A 22338-nucleotide genomic window follows, 5' to 3' on the forward strand; every position below is an offset into this window, starting at 1 on the left:
AGTCTGTTCACTCAACCCACACCAGTATCTACTACAAATAAAACCTTCAAGGAGATTTTTAGCTTATTAAAGTCTTACTAGGGTGCTAGGGAGATGCCCCAGGTATCGCAGTCAGCTGTAGCCAAGAGCACTCGGCTGGATCAGGCATCAATGTTACAGTGATTTAAGTCAGCAACCCCAGTGCTCCTGGTCCCTTCCTGCAGAAGTAGGGCTGGAGCCCCATTACACAGGGGCTTAACAAATCTGCTGCAGTTGTTGGGATGACAACAGTGGTAAATTCAGGAATTACAGAGAAACATGGTTGTCACGGTGAGAAGCAGCAACCATGATGTGAGACTACAGCACTCACTGTTTTGGCATGGAGGCAGCAGGAACAGGTTTACTCAGTTCATATCAGGGGAGAAATCCCTCTTCAGCCTAAGAGCAACTCCCAAGTAGGGACAGCCATGTGTGTTAGACTGCACTTCAAATACGGGCCCAAAAGACCACCTGGCAGAGAAACTACAACTCAACACCCGCTTGCTGTGTTCCACAAACAGCCTAGGCAAAAATTCCTTTTTAAAACCAAGCAATTTTGTGTGCGAAACTCCCACCTTCTGTATGTCCAGTCACTGAAGCACCTCCATGCATTTTCCTTTACAACGGAGAAAGGGAGTTAACTTCCACATCTGACAAGCTGTTTCACTCTACTGCAGCTCCTGGACACCACTGCTGATGCAGATCTGTTCCACCTTCCCTATCAGTGATAGCACCTGCTTGCATGTATAGCTTTTTAAGCTCTATGGGATGAAAAGATTAGGTTATAATTAAACACAGTTTGAAAATCACCCAGAGAAAGAGCAAGAGAAAGAGATGGTTTTATTCTAGTCATGGAGACCTTCATTATACAGAAATGATAGTTTATTTCATCCAATAAACAAGAGTGACAGGTAGATCACAAACTGCATCACAGCTACTACCAGCACTGAGACAGTTCACCCACAAGTCTGGGGTAATACAATAACCCAACTGCACACAGCAGAGAATTCAACAATCAGCTCAAAAACTCAACATTAGGATTTGGTTAACTTTTTAGATGTGTGTGTGTGTGTATATATATATGTATATAGATATTCTTTCCCTACTTAAGTATTTCCTAAAATCCACATGGAAGCACAAATGGCTTTAAACACCTGGACATATATAGATTTTTCATCTTATATATATATTTATAGATATTTATAACAGTAAAGATATGTTTCTCATTACTACAATATACTTGTTTAACTCCTTTAAGCAGCTGGGAAGAAAAAAAAAAACCCAAACAGTTTCACTACAATCACATCTGATATGCGTGTGTCACAAAATACAAACAAAACAAGCCATGTGTGAGATTCGAGTCAGACCATTCCAGGACAGAACAGCTAAGAGGCAGGCAAAGAGTCTCAGAGGGAGCAGGCCTACATGTCAAATGGTGGTTTTGGGCTCTCCGGGCGGGAGGGACTGGCCTTACCCGGCCGGCTGGAGTTTAAAGACAAGAAAAACAAAGAAAAAAAGGAAAAGGGGAAGGGAAGGAAAAGGGGGAGAAGTAGTAAAACAATAGTTAAAATACAGAAAGGAACTAGCATCAGAACAATAGGATCCACAACAGAAATAAAGAGCAATAGCACTGAAATAAGATAACTTAAATCTGAATCAGGCCTGGTTGAAAGCCTGCAACACAGGTGGCTCAGTTAGCTCTGGTAGAGACATGACATCCGAGATGTACAGGGTTGTTATACTTTTAATTCTCAAGTATTTTTTTTTTTTAATACACGTAGCATGAAAAGTAAAAACCAAACCTTAAGAAGATGAATTGCGATCAACAACGGTTACACGTTTCCCCAAACACATACCATCCACATGCAAGAAGAAAAGGCTACGGAAGAAGTCACCACAGTACCCAAAAACACTGAAAGATGTGCTTATTCAAAGCAGAAATATTTTCAACAAAACATTACACAGCGAACTCCCTGAAAACATTTGGTTGTCCGTTTGCAAGGGGGGAGCAGCGTATCTATTCCCCTCTCCCTGCTGGGTTCAGGAAAGTCAGCCAAAAGTGATGATGCAAGACAACTGCTGGCAGGAGCCAGTGCGTCACCAGCAGGATTTCCCCAGCTCTTTCGGGGAGCTGAGCGCGAGCAGGTCCGTGTGCTCCCTGCACGCTGAGGTGTGTGCGCTATCTCAGACTTCACTCTAGCAGGACTAGGCCAATCCATTGAGTTCCCCCCTTTCTTGATCTCCCTGCCTCACTTGGATATATAAAGTTGATTGCACTGTTCCCAACATGAATTTTTGCACCTTAGAAGTCAAACTAATACACAGGACATTTAATCTGTTCCTAACGGTGTCACATGTTTTGACAGTATTTTTCTTTTAAGTCACGCTTTTGTCTTCTTAACTACAAGAAAAGAAAATAGCTACAGATCAGTCCTAGGTGCTACAGCTAACTGGTGCAGGCAGGACACTTATCCAGGCTAGACCGGGCAGATGAAATTACTGGATGGACAGCTGCCACTCGGACTTAAGGACGTCCCTGCAGCTGCTCTCTCCAGGGAGCCTGTGTACTTCAGGGATCCATGCCACTGAATGAAGGCTACTCTACGCTCACAAAGCAATACAGGACGCACGAGTGAAGACGAAGAGCTCGATCACTAGGCTAGTGTTTTACGACACACCAGGAAGGGGTGGTGGGAGGCAGAGATGTGGGATGGATGAGAGGAGTGACTGTGGCTGTGGAAGGGAGGATGGAATGGGGAAGCCGCCAGCACGGCATTCGTCGCCAGCTGTCTACAGCCTCGAGTTATAAATCTAAGAGGGACGGTTCAGCCGGTCGGATTATGGTAGGTCGAGTAGGTGAGGCAGGGCCCCTTCTGCTGTGAAAAAGCAGAAAACAAAAACAAGAGAACACACACTGTGGTTAGCACAGCAATCGCAGTCACAATCACACATGCTTCTCCACCTCGCCTGAGCCAGCAAGAGAATAAAACTTGAGGCACAAACTACTTCAGTGCAACTCCACGAAGGAGGCTTACAGGTTTACATCAGGCCTCGCACTGGCCTTTCTGCACAGCGTGGATCCCCAGCAAAGCAACCCGCTGGACAGCCAGTTTTGCTTTCCCTCCAAAATTTGGAAGTGCAAAGATTTATTGCCAGTGAGTGTGCTGGCTCTGGGATGAGAGTTGAGAAGCATGGACAACAGTGAGCTCCTGTATCAAGCACATGACAGTCACACAGCATGGATGGGGTCCTCTGAGACGCGCTGCTGTCAGAGGTTCTTGGCTGTTTGGAGGAGCACCTTCTTCCCCTGCCCTGGGGGCAAGCCTGAGATTCCCTATTCCAACACATGACACTGATCTTTGATGTTAGGGGCGAGCTTGCTGCTTTCAGTTCTCTACTTCTGGTGCTCAGCAAATGCAGCTTCTACTTCAGTAAAAGGAACTTCAGCCATTGCTACTCCATTCTGTTTCAGCTCTTTTGCTGGTCCTTTAGCTAGGTAAGTGGGCAGCAACTCAAGTGTTTGCCCTCTGCATAGATTAAAGTGTTCTAGGATCTCCTTCTTGTAAGGGACTGAGGAAAAACAAAACCCCAGAAGACAGAAGACAACACGCCTGCCATCTCTCTCATTACTTGAAAGATCGCTTCAGACTCAGACTACGGGTTTTAAGAAGTCTACAAATAAAAAAAGTGTTCTGTAAGTCACAAGTCCAATCTATGTTTTTCCTTTAAAGCATGCTCCCTGCAGTGTCTGCAACCTAAACAATCTACACATGATGGTGGATCATTATGATAATTGTTCAGTACCAAGCCAGAGTAGTTTTACAGTCCAAACTGCCCGAAATGCAAAGAGCAAACCCAACAGGATGTAGACCAGGTAGAGAGGAAGTATTTGCACTGATCATACAGAACCAGGTGTCCTGGAATTAATGCCTGAACAATTCCACACTGACAAGCTTTAACTTAAGATTACAGAGAATCAACTGCCTGCTGGCAATGACGGCCCTCCCCTAACACAGGGGCTGAGGGAGGGGAGGATATTTGCACCAGTACAGTCTTCTGAGGTAGGGAAGTCTTCATTGTGTAATGACTGCAAGTCTGTAATCATGCTGGCACCAGAGGAGCTATACTCCCATAAATTGGGGCAAGCTCCCTCATTTTAGCAAAGGAACCAGAGCAACTCTACAGTCCTGTTTATTAGACTTCAACAGAATTTATTGCTCCATCTCTATTAAGGCCCAGATCTCAAAACAATTACAACCACTTGTTCCTTGCCTTGGGAAATGATATATAAAAAAAGCTTAAGGCAGTAAAACATTTCCAAATGTTATTTCCTCAACTGAAAGTGTCAATGGGGACTGCAAGACCCCATTGTCAGCATGCCAATCAAGTTACTGCTCCTGTACAGCAAATAATGATGGGATTGAGCTAATCTGGAAGCTACAACCACCTTGGAAGGATGCTGAAATAATACTATCTCCCAGAAGCAGAACTTGTAATGAGATGTTACAGCTGGGGAATCTGTGAACCTGAGCTTCATGACATGAGGGATCTGTGCATTATCTCTGAAGGGTGCTCATGTGTAAACGCAGCCATGTAAATGGCTACTACTGTCATTGGAACAGTAATAGCACTTGAATTAAAACCTTACAAAACCAGCTCAACCTTCAGTGAGATGCTGCGACACTGCCACATGTGTTAGAAGTCATTTTTTGAGAAGCTTGAAGGGCCGTTTGCATTTCAGGAGTTTGGACAGGTTGTGTTAACAGACTGTGGATTTACATGAAAAGGATGCTTGAAGTTGCTGGACCATGTAATGTGTTCTGGCAAGAGAGGTTGCTTGACCCTACCAGAATGAATAGGGCTGAAAGGAGCACAAATAATTTTCAGGTAGATGGGCTGCTTTTTTTTGTAGCGTACTACGACTGATTTCTGCAGACACTTACTTCTCTCAGCACTCAGGGTATTTTAGGGGGAGAGGCTGTCACTTTTTAAAGTTACAGGCTTTGTCTCTGCTCAGGTTTTCTGGAGACACTTTCAGAATCTGCCTGGCAAGGTTACAAAAGGCTGAAAACTTTCCCAGCACAAAAAAAGGACAGAGAAGTCTCTCAGACAGCAACATTCACCCCTGAAATGCTGCTTCAGTCTGTCCCACTACATTGCTAGCCAAGCCCTTTTACATCACTGAAAAGTCACTTTCTTCCGTCAGAACAACAAGAAACAAAGTTTTGCTCACGGGGAAGCCTGTGGTAGTCTCCAGGTCAAGGGAAGCGTGACCTGAGTCCTGGCAGGAGCCCAAGGAGATGTGTTATACTGACTGTCATGTCCCTTGAAGTCAGTCTTTCAAGCCATACCCAGACTAGAACACTGAGCTAGTCCTATCTAGAAACTAACAGCCTAATAGAGAGTTCTGCTGATATGGTCCTAACAGAGATGGTAGAACATTGCTTTTATTCCCTTGGGCTGCAAAAGGTTTGGGGTGGGGGTTTGTTGGTTTGGGGGTTTTTTTGTGTTTTTTGTTGGGTTTTTTTTGGTTTTTTTTTTTTTTGAGTCGTTTGCTTTTTGGTGTTGTTTTAATTTTTATTTCCTTGGTGCTCTTTATGCCAGATTAAGAACGGAACGCCCCATAACAGCGAGTCCCAGAATGAGGTACAGACAACAGCAAGCCTCTTTCCTGAGGTTGTTCACCAAGATGCACGTTTCTAGGGCTGCAGGCAGAGTATTGGAGGAAACTGCGGATTGCTCCAACACCTCTGCAGTGTGTCATCACTGAGGAGGGCTGACGGATGACGTCCTCAAAGAACATGTCAATCACTGAAAAATCCCTGCATTGATGTGATGTGGCACCTCTCAGCTCTCACTGCAGTTACATGCAGCAGTTAAGAGACAGACACCATCTGCTGCAAGATGGGGGCTAGCTGTGACCCCCCCTGCCCTGGAACAGGCATTTGAACTTCTGCTATTCCCACTGAGATAGGACTTCAGCACACACTCCCCACCCCCAGTTCTCTCTGCCACAACCAGCAGCAAGGGAACCTACAGAAACTGCTGCTGCTCCACTCCTCAGTCAGACCTTTCACTTCAAGAAACAGCATCCACAGAGAAAGGGAGAAGGGGCCCAAAAAACCCCACACCTGCCCTGTTCTGCCCTCTCTAACCTCTTTGTCAATAAGGGCTGGAAGTTCGCAGGAAAAAAGACTCAGGAGAATTTGCTAGATCTACCTCTTCATGCCCCCACTCTCAGCATTAACAGGACAAGGAAGAGTTGTTGGGCCAACAGAGTACACCTACACCTGCCCCAGTACCCTGCTACATCATTGAACAAGTATAAGGCTGCAAAATGCAGGGAGAGATAGGAAAGGGAAACAGGCAGGAGGTCAGGGCAGAGTGTTTGGGGGGGGGTATGAATCACTAAATGCTTCTTCTCACAGGGGCAGAAGGCAGAGGAGAGAAGGCAGTTTGGAAGCAGAAAAGTAACCTAGAAGGTAAAGGGTCAAGTGGAGAACAAGCAAAAGGAGTTCGCTTCTAACTGATGATGGGACACAAGGGTAACAGGGAACATTCAATGTCGGAGTCCCCCTGCACTCAGACATGGAAGTCCTGATATTAGCAACCCAAACTCCTCCTGCCTTCTGTGAGCACTAGGGACACAGCAAGGATGGGAGCACTTCTCCAGCCAGACATTAGAATATAAGAAGAGGAGTCTGAACTAACAGCTCCCCAAGTCTCTATCTTGATCCTAACAGAGCTGACAAACCAAATCAAAACAGAGTTCACTCAGCTGATCTCCCCGTCAGTGTGGATATAAGCCAAATGAAAGACACACACAGTTTAGTCCTTGTTGCCAGAGCTCATTCCCCCATCCCATCTCCTCTATCTAGAAGCAGAAAAAGATCCTCTGGTGACCTTAAGTCAGGTACTGAGGCTTTCCCAGCTCCTGCAGCTCAAGCAGCTGCTTTGTCTCTGATCAGCCAGTTTTTCTGTTCAAGACTCCTCCTTTTATGAGATCCTGGCAGAGGTGGTTCATTGGACAAGGGACCCTGTTACTAATACAAGAACTAGGCAGCAGAGGTGAGCTGCAGAGCAAAGTAATGGAGGATGGGGACACAGTGACTCATGCATTGCAGGGAGAGTGCAAAACGTACCGTGGCTGCCAGTCCTCAGGGGTCACTGATAGTGATTCTGAAAGACAACATGAAATCAACATGGCAGTTCAGACAGTTCAAGGCAGAGGCCACACAGACTGTCAGGAAGGTGGAACAGAGACACATGCGCTTGCACAGACACACCTTCACACGTCCCCCTCCAGAACACAGCACCAGCCTGCGCTGCTGGGTCAGACTGCTCTCCACCGTGCAGGACTTCACACACACACACAATCACAGCATCATCTTTGCACACAGGCAGAACGCTGCTGGGCACAGGGGTGCGTTGAAAGCCGTGCAATTGTTCGCACACCTACAGGCCATTGCTCACTCACCCACCACTCACACATCCAGGCCGATGTTCATACCTGCTGAGCCAGCGGTATACCTAGGTCTTGGCACAGGTACCTTGACTTTCACTGAGGATTCCTATCTTCTGACCATATGAAATACTAGAGTTGAAACAAATGGCTCAGGAAAGAGGGAGATGCAGTCCTGAGCACTACCCAAGAAGGGAAGCAGCAGGTGAAGGCTTATATTTTGAAGGTCACAAATCATGCGATCAGCTACTCCGACTTCCTGAATAATTCAAGTCATAAAGCTGTGTGAAGTTATTGTCGCAGTGATGCTGATCACTTGCATCTTTTTCCTTAGATGTACCAAAGAATGGAGAACCCATTAATGCCTTCAACAGATTTTTTTCCCAGTGGTTAAGTCATTCTCACTTAAACTTTCTTATTTCTTCTTCGAGCTTGCCTAAACTCTTTCACCTACAGTTTCTATCAAACTACTTTAAACCAAAGAGCCTAAATTACCTGGAGGAGTATCTTCATAGTTCTCTTTTCCAGAGCAAATCCTCCTTCATAGCTCCAATAGGCATATAGTTCGAATTCAGTCCTTTGTTGCACACAGACAGGACCTCACATTGGCTGTAACTTTAAGCTCCCAAAGGTATGTATTTGGCAATATGGACTTCCATAGTAGACTGAATAAATGCTAAGTACAGTGGCAGGGTGGCAAGTCTTGTTGTAAGTGTCCTTAATTATATGCAGGAAAACATTTCTGTGCAAGCAAATGGACCATGTGGTGTTTATACATGAAAGCATGTGTCTATACAATTATGTTTATGAGAAAGAAGTAGAGTGACACTTGTGTAAGTTCATCATTCATAAAATCAGATGCTCACACAAACTGGAGGCACAAAACTGCCAAACTTCTACATGGGCATCAGTGTGCCTACACACGCAAAGTACATCCAGCCACCACCATGCACTTCCAGTTCACTCTGTAACACCAATTTCTACAGCAAAGCCCACTCACACCATATACAAGAGCTTTGCTCCTCTCACACACACACACACTAGTGTAGCCTGGTTAGCAAGGGAAGAGATGGGTGTTAAAAAAGCAACAATGGAGATGGCATTCGTTCACCCATGGCAGAAGGACCCAAGTCCAAGTGCTAGCAGGGAACATTCTTATTCTATATACAGGAGAGGAAGAGAAAGAGTCCCTTGTCATTGGAAATTCTCCATTCACCAGTGAACTCAAATGACAAGCTGGTATCAGGATCCGGAGGAGTCTATGAACAACTGGAAGAATCAGAGAGGGGGATCAGAGAATGAGCATCACTTCACAGCTTCTGGAATTACACTCTCAACTCCAGATCAGGGCAGTCAGAAGCACGCAATCCAACCTACCATCTCTCCTTCTAAAGCAAGGGATCGCTCAGTTAAATATGAAACACACTTTTTTCCTCTGCTCCAGAGCTGTTTCCTACCTTCCCCATAACCCTTCTACCCCATGCAAAAGGCAGAAAAGCCATTAAGATAGGCTGACAGATGTCTTAAAAAAAGGCCAATTCATTTCAGCCCTTTTGGGGAATCCTATCATGATGATCAGGTATATAGAATATTTCATGAGTGAAGAAATGAAACTGAGTGAAAGAAGAAAGATGGACACAGAAAGAAGCATAAGTATACTAAAACCAAAATCACAAAGTAACAGTATATGGAAAAGCAGGGTCACAAGAAGCAAAAGCCAAAATACACAGTAGAGGCATGCTGACATCCACAGGTGCCACCAGCAGGACTGCAGTCCCTGGGGCAACACCGAGACATGTGGACAAACTACTGTGGGAGCTGCATCAAGGTGCATAGGGAGGACTGGGGCAGAGACACCAAGAAAGTAAAACCATTTGCACACACCAGAGTCAAACTGGTCTACAATCTCTTTGGACTCATCCACCTCTGGGCTGGATACAGCCGGGCAGAGAACACTTCCCCTCCAAACAGGCAGCACCAAGTATGAGCTGGGGCACTATCACAGGAGGAAGACTGAACTGTCTCTGCCACATACCATCACCACTCATTGACCATCTGGGTGTTTTCACAAAAATTGGCAAAGCTTCAGACGTGTGCCACTAGCATCCACTGGAAGAGATGCATTTTCCATGAGGGAAGTGTTCCCTCTGGCATGTCATTGGGGAGTTTCTGGTTACATTCATTCTTTACTCTGAAATTACCTTCCCTTCCTCTCGGGGAGACCAAGCACCCAACACAAAAGCATTCCCAGTTCCAGACTGCCTCCTAAGTCCTGTTCAGGAACACATGTTTAGCTGCACAGGGGATAATCCCTTATTACTATGTTGAACTGAGTTTGAAGTGACTGACAGGAAAGGAATTAAGTCTCCTAATGGAAAAACCAAAGCCCTGTGATTTGAACCCCCTAGACTGGAAAAACGTTCAAGTTGATTACAGAAGCAACAAAAATGCCTAAAAAAATCCATTTCTCTGCCAGTGATATTGTAATATTTTCCTAGCCAAAAAGCATCTGAACAGCTTAAATGAAGGTGTCTCCAACTCACCTTGAAGAACTCTAGGCCAGGAGAAAAACGGGCAACTTCAGACTTTGGGGAGCCCTACGCAGAGGGAAACTGCCTTGAAAGATATACTGTCACTCCAGTCCTGTGATTTTTCTGGTGACCACCACCTACTTGTGAGCAGAGGCATTGGTACAATTGCTTTAATAAAGCCCTCAGGAACATGGTCCTCTTCCCCCAAGCTTTGCACAGAGGTTTGTGCAGAGAAGAGGCTGCCCCTCTGTTCCTGAGAGCTGCCTTGACGTTGCCTCATCTGTACAATGAGATCTCAGTGGACAACGATGCTCCTGCCTATGGACCCAATTCAAATAGCCAAAGACCACACACTCCATTCTCCTTCTATGGTCCAGGCAGGCTAAGTACTGCCATGGCTGCTACTCAAAAATTGGACGTATCCCACCTGTATGGAGCAGCATTTCAGGACTTACCTGGGGACACCAGGAGGAGCACGATTAGGCCGAGAAGGAACCTGAGGTGGGGGCCCAAAGGGATCAGGAGAGGCACCTGGCCTGGAGGGCACAGGGGGGGCACCACCCAGCGTGGACCCACCAGCAGGAGGTGGTCCAGGAGCTGGGCCTCGAGACCCAGGTCTGGCGGGTGGAACAGCGGGAGCTCTCCTCTGTGGCGTGGGGCTGGAGGTAGGAGACCTGGCAAACAAATGGAGAAATTCAACTGCAACAACAGGCCTGGGATCCCTCTGTGTCACCATCAGGTCCCCATACACTGCCTTCAGTGTTCCTTTTTTAGTTTCATGTCACTTTATGTACCACCATTTGGCTTTCAGGTTGCCTTCAAAGCTACTTCAGGCCCCATCTAACCTAAGGGTTTAGAAGCCTCCACATCCTCTGTAAAGATGTAGCAGCCCTACACGGCTGTCAAGGCCTAGGAGCCTCCCAACACAAGTACCCAGAGCTCTTCATCCACAGGGAGAAGAGGGAAAGAGGAGGACTCCCTGTCTCAGTAGGAGGCCCCAGCTAGCCACTAAAGAGGCATCAGGCAGGTCTGTGGGGCTCTCCCCCTGAGCCTCTGGTACCTGCGTCCAGATGGTACGCTTTGCACCTGCAGCCAAGAGTCGTCCACCGGTGGGGGCATGGGGGTGCTGATGGTGCTGGTGTTGATGTCCCCGATGATGTTGAGGGCCTCTTTCAGGGCATGGTACATGCGCAGCATTTCATCACGTCGCTGGGCCTGCTCTGCAGATTCCTCCATCAGCGTATTTTGGTCACCACAGGAGTAGAGGTTTGCCAGCAACTCCGAATGGATAAAGTCCTTAGTCTGTAAACAAGCACAAAGGGGGAATCAATTTCCACTGTCTTCCCCAAAACACTCTATTCTGTCCCCACCTCTTCCTCCTTCCAAGTTGCCTTCGGTTTTAATTCATTCTTTCTCTCCTTCCCTATTTTTTCCCTCCTCCGTGTCTCCCCACCACCACTGACCACAGTCTGATAAGTACATTGTTTATCATGAGGTGCATGATTGTCTTCGGCATGAGGTCTCTGATGGTTTTGTTGACAATTGCCATGTAGGAATCCACCAGGTTCCTGATCGTTTCCACTTGTCTCTCCAGCTGAGGGTCCATGGAGTGCATGAAACTGTCTGATCCATTCTCCTCTGCTTCACTGGCCTGCACAGAAAAGGAGAAACATTGATTCTTCAAATGTAATGCAAAGTTACCTTGTCAGAGCGCTAAGAAAAGAAGGGGACACGCAGGAAGGGCATGCAATAACTGAAACTTAAACTCACAGTTTGAGCTGTGATTGTCAATGCACAGCTCAGCTTGTACAGACTTCTTCAGCTCAGATCTGAGGAGCTTTAACAATAAAGCTGATCTCTTAGCAGAAAATTACTACACAAAGGTGAAAGGCAACAGAGACTGCTGACCACTGTTCACAGGTTATGGCTGTAGTGAATACTCAAAGCTATATTTTTATTTATAATGTTTACAGCTTCCTGAAAGGTTCTTCATCTGAGCTGGGTTTTCCATGCCCAGATTCAGTTTAAACTTGAGAATCACTCACCATAAATTAAGCCCTACAGGCTCTGACACACTGCATCTTTAGCCTCATTATACAAATCAGAAAACAGATACAGAGAGGTGAAATAACTGCATACCTCAGACGACCACAAGTAGATGGAATAAAAGTGATCAGGAAGATTTTCTAGGTTAACTGCAAATCCTGCATCTTAAGTCATAATTATCTTTTCTTTCACACCAAGCAGATGAATCTTCCTGTCTGCCTTAAATGCATTGTTTAGCTTTCCGTAAGGTAAAACCTGGTGTCATGGTTTCAGCTGGGAGAAAGTTAATTTTAGTAGTTGGTGCTGTGTTTTGGATTTAGTATGAAAAAAATGTTGATAACACACTGATGTTTTAGTTGTTGCTAAGTAGCACTTATCCCAAGTTCAGGATTTTTCAGTTTCCCCTGCTCTGCTGACAAGCAGGTGCACAAGAAGCCAGGAGGGAGCATGGCCAGGACAGCTGACCCGAACTAGCCAAAGGGCTATTCCATACCATGGCTATTCCATATTCCATGGACATCATGCCCAGTATATAAATGGGAGGAGTTGGCCAGGAGGGGTGAATTGCTGCTCGGGCATCAGTCAGTAGGTGATGAGCAGTTGCATTGTGCATCACTTGTCTTTTCTCGAGTTTTATGTGTCTCTCTCTTTTTATTACATACCCTCACATTACAATTATTGTTATAATAGTTTTTATTATTGTTATATTTTATTTTATTACTGTTATTATATTTTAGTTATTAAATCGTTCTTATCAAGCCACAAGTTTTACTTTTTTCAATTCTCCCCCCCATCCCACTGAGAAGGGAGAGGAGTGAGCAAGCAGCTGTGTGCTGTTTAGCTGCTGGCTGGGGTTAAACCACGACACCTGGACTGTGCTGTCTGGCAGCAAGCAATTGCCAAGGCTCATCCATTTGGGATCAAGTTCAAAGCAGCAAAACATGAAAGACTGTGGTCTTTCTCAATGCTTATTTTAAAAAAACCCCTTAATTTTATAAAGAAAAACCTTTATTTTGAACAGTCCCAGTCTGAAGGATTTTCAGCAGTGGAGGAAATTGCTTTTGTTTTGGGGAACAAAATATATGAGAAAGGGCAAATTCTTTTGTTCATTTGAGCTCTTCCTGGGAAGATCTTACATAATGAAGAATGCAAGTTCTCAGTGAGAAACAAAGTAAAGGAAGTGGATGTCAAACTGGACAATTAAAAAAAAAAAAGAGGGTAAAAAACCCCAAAATAAGTTTGCACTGAGATTCAGAAGTCATACAAAAAGGAAGAACTAAAAAAAAAAAAAAGGAAAACTCAAACCAAGAACAGAAATGAACAGCAGCAATCCAACAGAAGGTACAAAGAGGGTGAAGAAGCAAATGTCTCTCAGGAAACTGTGACAAAAGGGAAAAACAAGAGAACACTATCTGGTGAGAGCCCCAGAGGGCAACACAGGCAGAAAGAGTCAGACTTACTTTGTCCTTGTCCTGGCAGGCCAGTTTGAGCATATGTGGAAAAAGTTAAAACAAAAAGGGACAAAAAAATAAAAGAAGACTTTTAGTTGGTCTCAGAATTTGGAGAAGATACCATAACAGCACTGAAAAAGCAAAAGACCAATCCCACTAAAAATACATAAATACCTAGATTACCCTGGAAGAGAAACAAGTGAATTGCTTTGATAAACCAAAAGTCAAAATGGGACCATCTGCAAAGTAAATCTTAACTGTTCACAACAAAGGGCAATGGCTGCTTGTTAGTCCTTACACAGGGTTTTGGGACAGTCAACCTAGTGATCAGTGCTCCTATGTCACACCACTCCATTTGCACATCAATAGGTGGCACGTGTCCCTTGAGTATGTGCTTAGGAGGCCCAGTCTGGTTCAAAGCCCATCTGAAGTCATGTCACTGTTAAGGTCCATCCCTAACTCTCTTTTTTTAATATCACATCAGTTTGTCAGGAAATGCTTTAAGGCAAAAAACCCAGTCTTCAAGTGTAACAGGGAAGATGAATGCAAGAAGTCTGTTAGGAGCAACAAATACAAACAGATTAGCAATTATCACTTTTCTAATGGGAAAACTATTTATAGCAGCTTCCTCTCACAGAGGAACAGGAAGGCTTTGAACAGGAACACATGCCACAATTCTCTAGAACATACTTTTAAAGCAGAGCATAATGCTGACAGCAAGTGTTGTGGGACAAGGCTAAGGGAAGAGATAAGACATCTTGCTAAAGTAGCATATTAAGGTATCTACTAAGCAGAAGAAAAATTCAAAGAACATCCCTTCCTAATTGGGTGGGGGAAGGAATGGGAAAACAGCTACTAAGCAGACAGAAAGCTCCTAACAAGGCTGTACAGTAAGTGTTACTGAAAAGGAATGGTGCCTTCGCTCAGCAGACACATACCACTTCGTATTCAGGTAGTTAAATGTCCTCCTTATATTGGAAATTTAATGCCCACAGAACAAGAGAACTGGAAGGGTTTATCAAGGCAGCCTCTGCCCCCTTTCAAGCTGCCAGTTACTTTATCCCAAGCTTCCTTAAAGGAAGCAGCAGGACATACCAAAAACTTCATTTTTTTGTTCAAAAATATCCTCTGCTCAGAAAAGAGACAAAACCTTCACAGACTTATTTTTAGCATAAGAGGATGAAGCTACCCTTCTTAAGATACATGCTGTGTTCCTTCTCATCCCATTATTATGGCTGTAACTTACCCCAACACGCTCTGGGTAGACTCCTGCACGAAGGAAGGAAGCCTTCCAGCTATCCACCTCCTCCTGGGTCTCGCAGGCCAGCTCCAGCTGCCGGTAGTCCTTGTAAACATTCCTGAGAGGAAGACAATTATTTTATTCTTCTCTATTGCAAATCAGAGATTTGCCCATATTTGACAAAGATGTCAACGACCAGAGAGTCTTCCTATCATTTTAAGGCAGGGACAGTTAGTCTTTTGCTAGTTCATCATGATGACGCTGCAGAAGGGAAAGGAAATTTTTTTTATGAGCAAGTTTGATTGCCCCCAAAATTGTGTATTTCAGCAGAGCTTGAAAGATTCCCTTTTCAATTCTGCTCACTGTTGGACTTCTCCAGCCAACCTCAGTCCCCTATCTCCTATGGCTTTCCCTAGTCACCCATTAAGAACATAGATTACAAATATATATACTCCAGCCACAGCTAGACACAGGTAGTCACACCAAACAGATGAAGTCCTAAGGTAATGCTGCAGGCCATGAACTGGTGAAGAAAGAAAATGGTACACATCTGTAAGATCAGAAGGAATGAAGTCTGAAGTCCCCCATCTCCTCCAGAAATGGCTGTCCTTAAAGGATACACACATCCTCCCTGGACAGCTATCCCAACACACTCATCTCTACTCCCTCCTATCTAGTATTACACAAACCCTGTCCGTAGCTTCAACAGCTCGGAGTGTTGAGATGTGAGCATACCTCTGTTCAGTGTTGAAGAGAGCAAAGATGTGCTTGCTGGACATGAACCCCTTCTCAACATCTCGCAGTTTCAGGTTATCCACTGGTAACATATACTTCTTCTCCTTCTCCTGAAAAGGGAATCAGTAACAAGTCACTCACTGCTCAAATGAATCCTCTACTCTGCCAGCACAGAGGATCAGCAATACAGCCCCCACATCACCAGGGAGGCATTCTCAACCCAGGTCCTCTGGTCCCTTAAGTCTGTAAGAAAAAGGGGCCTCTAGAAACCAGAGTTTATTCTTTCTGACTGATTTTGTCCTGTGGTCCATCAACCCCGCTCCATTAACTCCTCCAGGACCAGGCAGCAGCACGGCACTGTCCCAATTCCCCAGGCTGTGATCCACATCAAGGTCCTCACTCTTCCCAGCAAGGGCTCAGTCAGCACCGAGACCCTCACCAGCCACCTGACACCCGGAGCAGGTCTGCCTGGGAAAGGTTCCTCAGACCCCTGTTCTCAGGACAGCATTAACAGGGGGAACACTGCTGCTGGTCAGAGAGGGGGCACAGCAGCCCTCACAGCCCCACTGTCACCACCTCAGTGCTTTCCTTTTCATCACTACAAGCCTATATCCAGGTTCAAGAAAAGCCAGGCCTGTGATAGAGAAGCTGGTTTGACACAGAAGTTATGAACTATATCAACTTAAATTCACCTCTTCAGTAAAGCTGACTTTCTCACTTCATCCCATCACTGTCCTACACTCTATTGGTTACTGTGAGCCCTGTTAAAGTATTCACTAAGCAATAATAAATATGCATAAGATGATCAAAGACCAGGTCTGGCTATAATAATACATGTTACTGTAAGGTTATCTGAAGGCCCCCTGTGTTGAAAAAAATCAAGTAACTATGCTCATTAATGAAAAATCTCATGATCTGAATGATTAGACACTCAAGTAATACGGGCACTTTACTGCTTGGTGAATGTTAAAAACCAGAGTCTGAAATTCTGGCGACCAGACTCAGAGAACTTTAAGGGACCCATTTTTCAGAGTAACTGCAACCACAACCCTCCTGTCTGGTTCCTGTAAGACATCTCCAGCTAAACACAGAACAAGGCATTCAAAAACCAAACTCAATTTGACCTTAAGTATCATCTTTTAAACACCACGCTTAATCTTAACTTTTACATTTACATTCAGAGGTCATCCTCCCTGCTTAGTCTCAAATTTAGATCTACAGCAAATTAACAGAAGTTAGTTTGGTTTAAGGTTCCCATTTGGAACATTCTATTCCAGCTGGGTATTATACCCCAACATAACAAGAGAGGGAGCCATCACGCTGGTCTCCAAAAGGCAAAACGCAGCTATCGAAGACTGAAATAGAAACAGAGCATGCTTTTGTGTGCAAGCATGCATGTGTGACTGTCCCCTTGTGAGCATCTTGTGTGTTTGTAGACCTTCCTTGGCTGGAAACAACAAAACATGATTACTCTCAGGGGAAACAAGAATGGAAAAACAAAGACAGTCAGTGAGCTGAGATCCTGAAGAGCTAGCTAGAAAAGAGGGGCAGACAGAGCAGCAGATAAGGATGACAAAGCTGCTGAGCTCAAACACCCAGAGGATGGCAAGTCCAGCCCAGCCTCCTCTTAAGTTTCAGTTAAACTGACTTGAGTTTGCTAAGGACACTACACAGTTCAGATCAAACTATACCAGTCTGTTACAAAATTTATGCAACAAGAATAACCCAGAAGCCAGCATCCAGAAAACAGAAGAGATCATTTGGGTAGCTGCCAGACTCTCCATGCTCTCTCAAAGATGCCAGGCTATGAAAGCAGGAGAGCTCTTCCAAGCAAATTTCCCTGGATTTTTAATAACGTTGATCAGTCTAGATTAGAAGCAGGCAAGCATTTTTGCAATGGGACATCTATCAGCCAGTTACTGGTCTGAGCCACACAGACCACTTCAGGTTCTGTAAGCCACAAACAGCTTCCACCTTGCTATTACTTTGGGTTTAGGTTGAACTAGTGACCTAGAAGTGAAGAACACCGACTGCTAAGTCCCTAGGCAAGACAGACCATCCCTGCTGGAACTCCCTGCATCCACCCCACAGAGACTCTAGGCTAGTAAAAAAAATAACTGATGTTGAAGCTGACCGAGAAAAATAATTCTGCATTAGAACCACATCATTCCATAGAAATTTAGCAATGGAGTAATTCTTCAGGAAAAAAAAAGTCAAAAGGTAAGGGAATCCCGTGTCCCAGATATGGAAATATATGCTGTTTGCCAGAGTTTCAACTTTCACCCCTTCCAAGTTCTTGCATAAATGCTGCTGCATGATCAAGACAACACTATCTCTGCATACTGATCTTTCCATACACCAGTGGGAAGACGCATATATCTGTCTGCCAGCATAAAATATCAGTCCTCTGACTCTGAGGTAGCAAGAGCATTTAAATGGAGGCAAGAAACCCCCAACCCACACAAGCTGCAGGGCAATGCACACTGCAACCGGCCCCTGCCACTCTCCATCTCCCCACACCTCCCCCACTAGTCCCCCCACTTCAGTCTTTCCAGCTTCTCAGTTTTCAACCCAGCCTGTTTTATATCAACACTCTGACTTCATTTCCTGAATGTAGAGACAGGAAAGCGTGGAATGAGCTGCCAAGGGCTGAGCCTCTCAAAACTTTGGCTGAGCCCTCTGCCCATATGTTAGCAATCTGGCAGTATGTGCTATGGCTGAATAGCATCCTGGCCAAGAGGGGAAAAGGGCTTCTCTCTCTAGCTTTCCAGACTTGGAGGGGGGTGGGGGAGAGAAGAAAGAGCCAGCACATATCGAAATGGGAAAGTAGTCTGATCCCAAGAGACTTATGTTGCTCATAAGATATCTCCCCTCATCTATAAGAAAAAAAAAAATCAGGCAAAACTCTCAGCAGCAGAGTATATGTTATATAAAACATGCACGTTGGCTGCGAGTTAATCTGTAGAGCCATGAGGCCAAGGAGGGGTAGTGAAGTGCGAGAAGCACTCAGACTGGCCGTAAAAAACAGAACATGGATGCTCAGTGTTGGCTAGCAAGTCTTGCTAGCTACAGGGCTAGCTACGCCTAATCAGGGCTGCTGCTCCCAATGGGAGTCACACTGCTTGCATGGAGAGCTGCAGAAAGAGATGACTGCAAGCTACTTGCACAGGCAGAATAAGTGCCAGAGGATTACTCCCCCGCCCCCAACATAGTGCAGATACAGCCATATGGCTCTGTACTTTGCATCTACCAAAGAAAGAAAATACACATGGCCAGGAAGGAGACCAGGATCCATTAGCCATTCCGATTGTGGGGTGTGAAGCACAATAGCTGGAGGAAAAAAGGGATGCTGCAGTTGCAGCCTGATGCTGCAACATCCTTACTGTGGCTGCACACCTCCTGACTGTGGCTAAACTCTAGAGATTGGTTTTGGCCAGAGACAGCAGTGGCTTGCACTATCACCCGAATTGTTTGTTGCTATCCTGTAGGTAATAGCCTACAAGTAGTTCACAAAATTCAGCAGGCAGCAAGCCAGCCTGACTCAAAGCATTTCCTCCATTCAACTGGACTGCCTCAACAGCAAGTTAAATTTTCCTACTCTTGGGTACATGTGAAATGAAGCTGACAGATGCATGTGTGGGCTCCCCTAAGGTTGAAAATTGGCACTCACAGTACAAGAAAGTAATTGGCAGAATTATTAGGTCTCAGTTTGCATTTGGAGCACAAATAAACTAATTAAAGGTTTCCCTGTAGCTGTTATGACAAACACCTCCTTTTGTACAGAGACAAGGGTCTGTGGCTATGAGAAAGAACATTGCCATTGTTTTAATTGGTGGCTGTGTGAAATTAGGAGAAATTCATCTTGCTTAAACCTCTTAATCTCCTTTCCTTCTTGTAAGATGTAAAGCATTATGGGTAAACAAACCTGCCCAGAGATGACTGGAGTTTCAGTCAAATCATCTGTGTTAAAACATGCGCAACATTTTGGGGACTCCTGTAATAAAACTTCACTCAAATGGAAAAGCATTAACATCATAATTGATAATAAACACACTGTATGAATACATGCCCACTACAAGATTATTAGGAAGAAGTCTCTGAAAAACAGTCTGGAATATCTGAAAGCAAGTTAGCTGAACATTTTAAATTGAACTACCCCCCCACCCCTCCAAACAAGATGTTACCAACTGCTTTCTGCTTCTTGTCTTTGCAAAGAAAACGCACATTAGAAGAGCTGAATTTGAGCTGTGATTCTTCCAGGAAGCCCTAGTCATCCCAAAACATACATGAATCTCAAGACCATCTTTCTAAATCACAGCCCACCTATGTCACTTAACTGTCACCCTCAAGACAAAATTTACTGGACCCTTTGATCACTGCTCCAAGCTGCAAAGCAGCTGTAATGGCTTGTTTACATCAGAAAGCTGCATTGGTTTAATTTAAACGACACACTCTAAGATTTTAAGCTGATTTAATACAAAGCTCTGTGGACACTAGGCCTAGACTCATGTGATTAACGACAATCATTACCGTTGGCTTAGTAAGCACAGCAATGGTAACCAACTTACCTGCACAAAAGTAAAAGATTTTTATTTACATCAGCTGAAATAATGTGCAGATTTAAATATGCAGCTAAGTGCAACCCTAGGAAGCCATCAGAGGGTATATAAGAAAGCACAGGCAGAAACTGAGTAGCTTAAGAGGCTACAGTGCCCAAAACTCCACTGTCATGACCTCTCTAAGGTCACAGCAACATCCACCAGCCTTCGCAAAGGACAAAGAGACATTTCTTCCTAGACCTGTACCTGTGCCAGGGCAGGCATGAACCATCCCAGAGTATCTGACCTGCTTTGATGAGGTAAAGTGCAACACATGCAAACTGTTGCACACCTCCGTGAAAAGGAGAGGTTTGGTTACCCTTCCCCAGCGCACAGAGCCAAAGTGGGAGTTTTGGGTGTTATTTTTTCGGCCACAAGTCTTAACTGTCCACCAGCATGCACACACGAGAAGGGGACCCTGGACAGGAGACGCGTGGCGTACATAAAGCCCTCTTTATCCCTGCAGCACCAGGGAGAGAGGGAGCAAACCGCACGGGCTAGGGCTAACATCTGGAATCGTTACATGGGAGCCAAGCGCCACAGAAAGCGACAGCATTCCTCAAGTTTCCATGCGGGGTAGGGAACCTTTCTTTCCCCCCACAACCCCATCCGTCAGCCGGCTCACTTCCTGCCAACCTCCGGCCTTCCCAGCAGCCAGCAAGCTCCTCCCTCGAGTCTAGTTAGCTTTCCACTGCCACGTCAATTGAAGCAGAAGGACAGAAGGGAAGCAAGAAGGGAGGGAGCAAAAACCAGAAGAGGGAGGGAGGGAGGCTCAGCAATGCCAGACATAGTGGAGGGGGGAGAAAAAGAGGGGATGTGGATTGCTCCTGCAGTAGCCAGAGGTGAGCTGCAACGGCAACTGGCCAAGGTGGGTCAAAGCACCCTTCCGAAGACTTGGAAGCAAAGGCTGGTCCTGTTTGAGCTTTGCTCCGGACCCCAGGCAAAGGGCTGATCTACAGGACAGAACTGGGCAGAAGGAGATGAGGGTGCGTGGGGCCTGGGAATCCTCCCACACAGCTCCACGGGGAAGAAAAGGAGTTGAATGAAGCAACAAGTTCTGCACACCTGGGTGACAGCCAAGACTTCACAGCATTTCCTCCCTAAACAGCAGTAATTGATTATTTTTTTTCTCTTTCTAAAAAGGTGCGGCATACCACAGGTGGAAACCAGGTACCAGCCTGATAACCAGCACTGGAAGAGGAAGGAGCTTGGAAGTTTCCTCCAAATTGGAAACATGCAGAGAGCAACATTTCTTCTTCCCAGCTGCCAGAGGAGGGTGTTTTTTTGGTTTTGGGTTTTTTTTTTTTTTTTCTTCAATCAGGACTTGGACTTTCTTTCACCCCATCTCTGCCCCCAAAGCCCCATCCCAAAAGCAGGGAGGGGAAAGGACTAATGAGCTGCTGATAGCCGGAGAGCAGATCGCAGAGGCTCCACTCCGTCTGCCCAGTGTTCAGACTACCTGTTCAGGACTACGAGATTGTACAGTAGTCTGCACATTGGTTAGGCTGTGCTGGGATACACCACACACTGCCAGTGCTGCACGGGGACGGCAACACCTGCACGGCAGAGGGACATGCTTGGAGAGGGTGGGCTGCGGGGATAGCTGCATGCAAAGTTCACTCATCCCTCAGCCTGGGAGGATATAACTCTTCGGAGCCATGCTTGATGATAACTTTTTACCTGCCTGTTCACCAGCCTACTCACAACCCTCTTCTCCATCTCCTTCATCCCCTTCTTATTCCTTTCAGCTTCATGCACTTGTGCCAGGGGCAGCTGTGTTCAGGATGGCTTGTGTTTCACATGCTAAACTTTGCCATAAAATGCAGAGATAGACACATGGGCCTGGCGGAGTTACAACTGCACTGTGCTTTGCTACCTGAGAAGGCAGGATCAAGCACAACAAGGTGACTGGAGAAAGGGGAATTTCACATTGTAAAGAATGCTGGTCGTTAATATAAAGAAAAACCCACAAAGGATTGAGAATTGGAGGTTTGGATGCTCTGGAAGTTTGTTTGCTTTGATGTTTGTCTGAAAAGAAAGAAGAGAAACAGTGAGTGAAAGCATGAGCACCGATTAAGACTAAGATATTATCCATGAGAAAACATGCACTTGTGAAAAAAGATGAGTGAATGAATGAAAGAGCTCCACAGAGGATGTAAAGAGAAGGAACATGTTCCAGAGAGCACCTGAGAGCAGTGTGAGAGCAGGAGAGGAACCTCAGAGCAGACCTGCTCCTATGGTCTTTAAACAAGCTGGA

The 22338-nt window shown here is 45.4% G+C and overlaps 1 protein-coding gene across 19 annotated transcripts in view; it reads right to left on the reverse strand.

The window, feature by feature from the left end:
* Positions 1–836: 836 nt before the first annotated feature.
* DNM1 (dynamin 1) overlaps positions 837–22338 on the reverse strand; it is a 69615-nt gene continuing 48113 nt past the window's right edge. For 4 of the 19 annotated variants that reach the window (XM_074845953.1, XM_074845947.1, XM_074845951.1 and 1 more), the window contains 7 exons: positions 15484–15593; positions 14755–14866; positions 13518–13529; positions 11492–11662; positions 11072–11313; positions 10467–10685; positions 837–2894 (listed from right to left, as the gene is read on the reverse strand). In XM_074845953.1, coding sequence (XP_074702054.1) covers positions 2822–2894; positions 10467–10685; positions 11072–11313; positions 11492–11662; positions 13518–13529; positions 14755–14866; positions 15484–15593 — 939 coding nt within the window. In that variant the 3' untranslated portion in view covers positions 837–2821. Of the gene's footprint in view, positions 2895–7160; positions 7198–10466; positions 10686–11071; positions 11314–11491; positions 11663–13517; positions 13530–14754; positions 14867–15483; positions 15594–22338 lie in introns of all 19 variants that reach the window. The other 15 variants (XM_074845956.1, XM_074845955.1, XM_074845952.1 and 12 more) reach the window with 12 other exon arrangements.

The sequence above is a fragment of the Strix aluco genome, chromosome 20 (assembly GCF_031877795.1).
Source record: "Strix aluco isolate bStrAlu1 chromosome 20, bStrAlu1.hap1, whole genome shotgun sequence".
In the NCBI taxonomy this organism is placed as follows: Eukaryota; Metazoa; Chordata; class Aves; order Strigiformes; family Strigidae; genus Strix; species Strix aluco.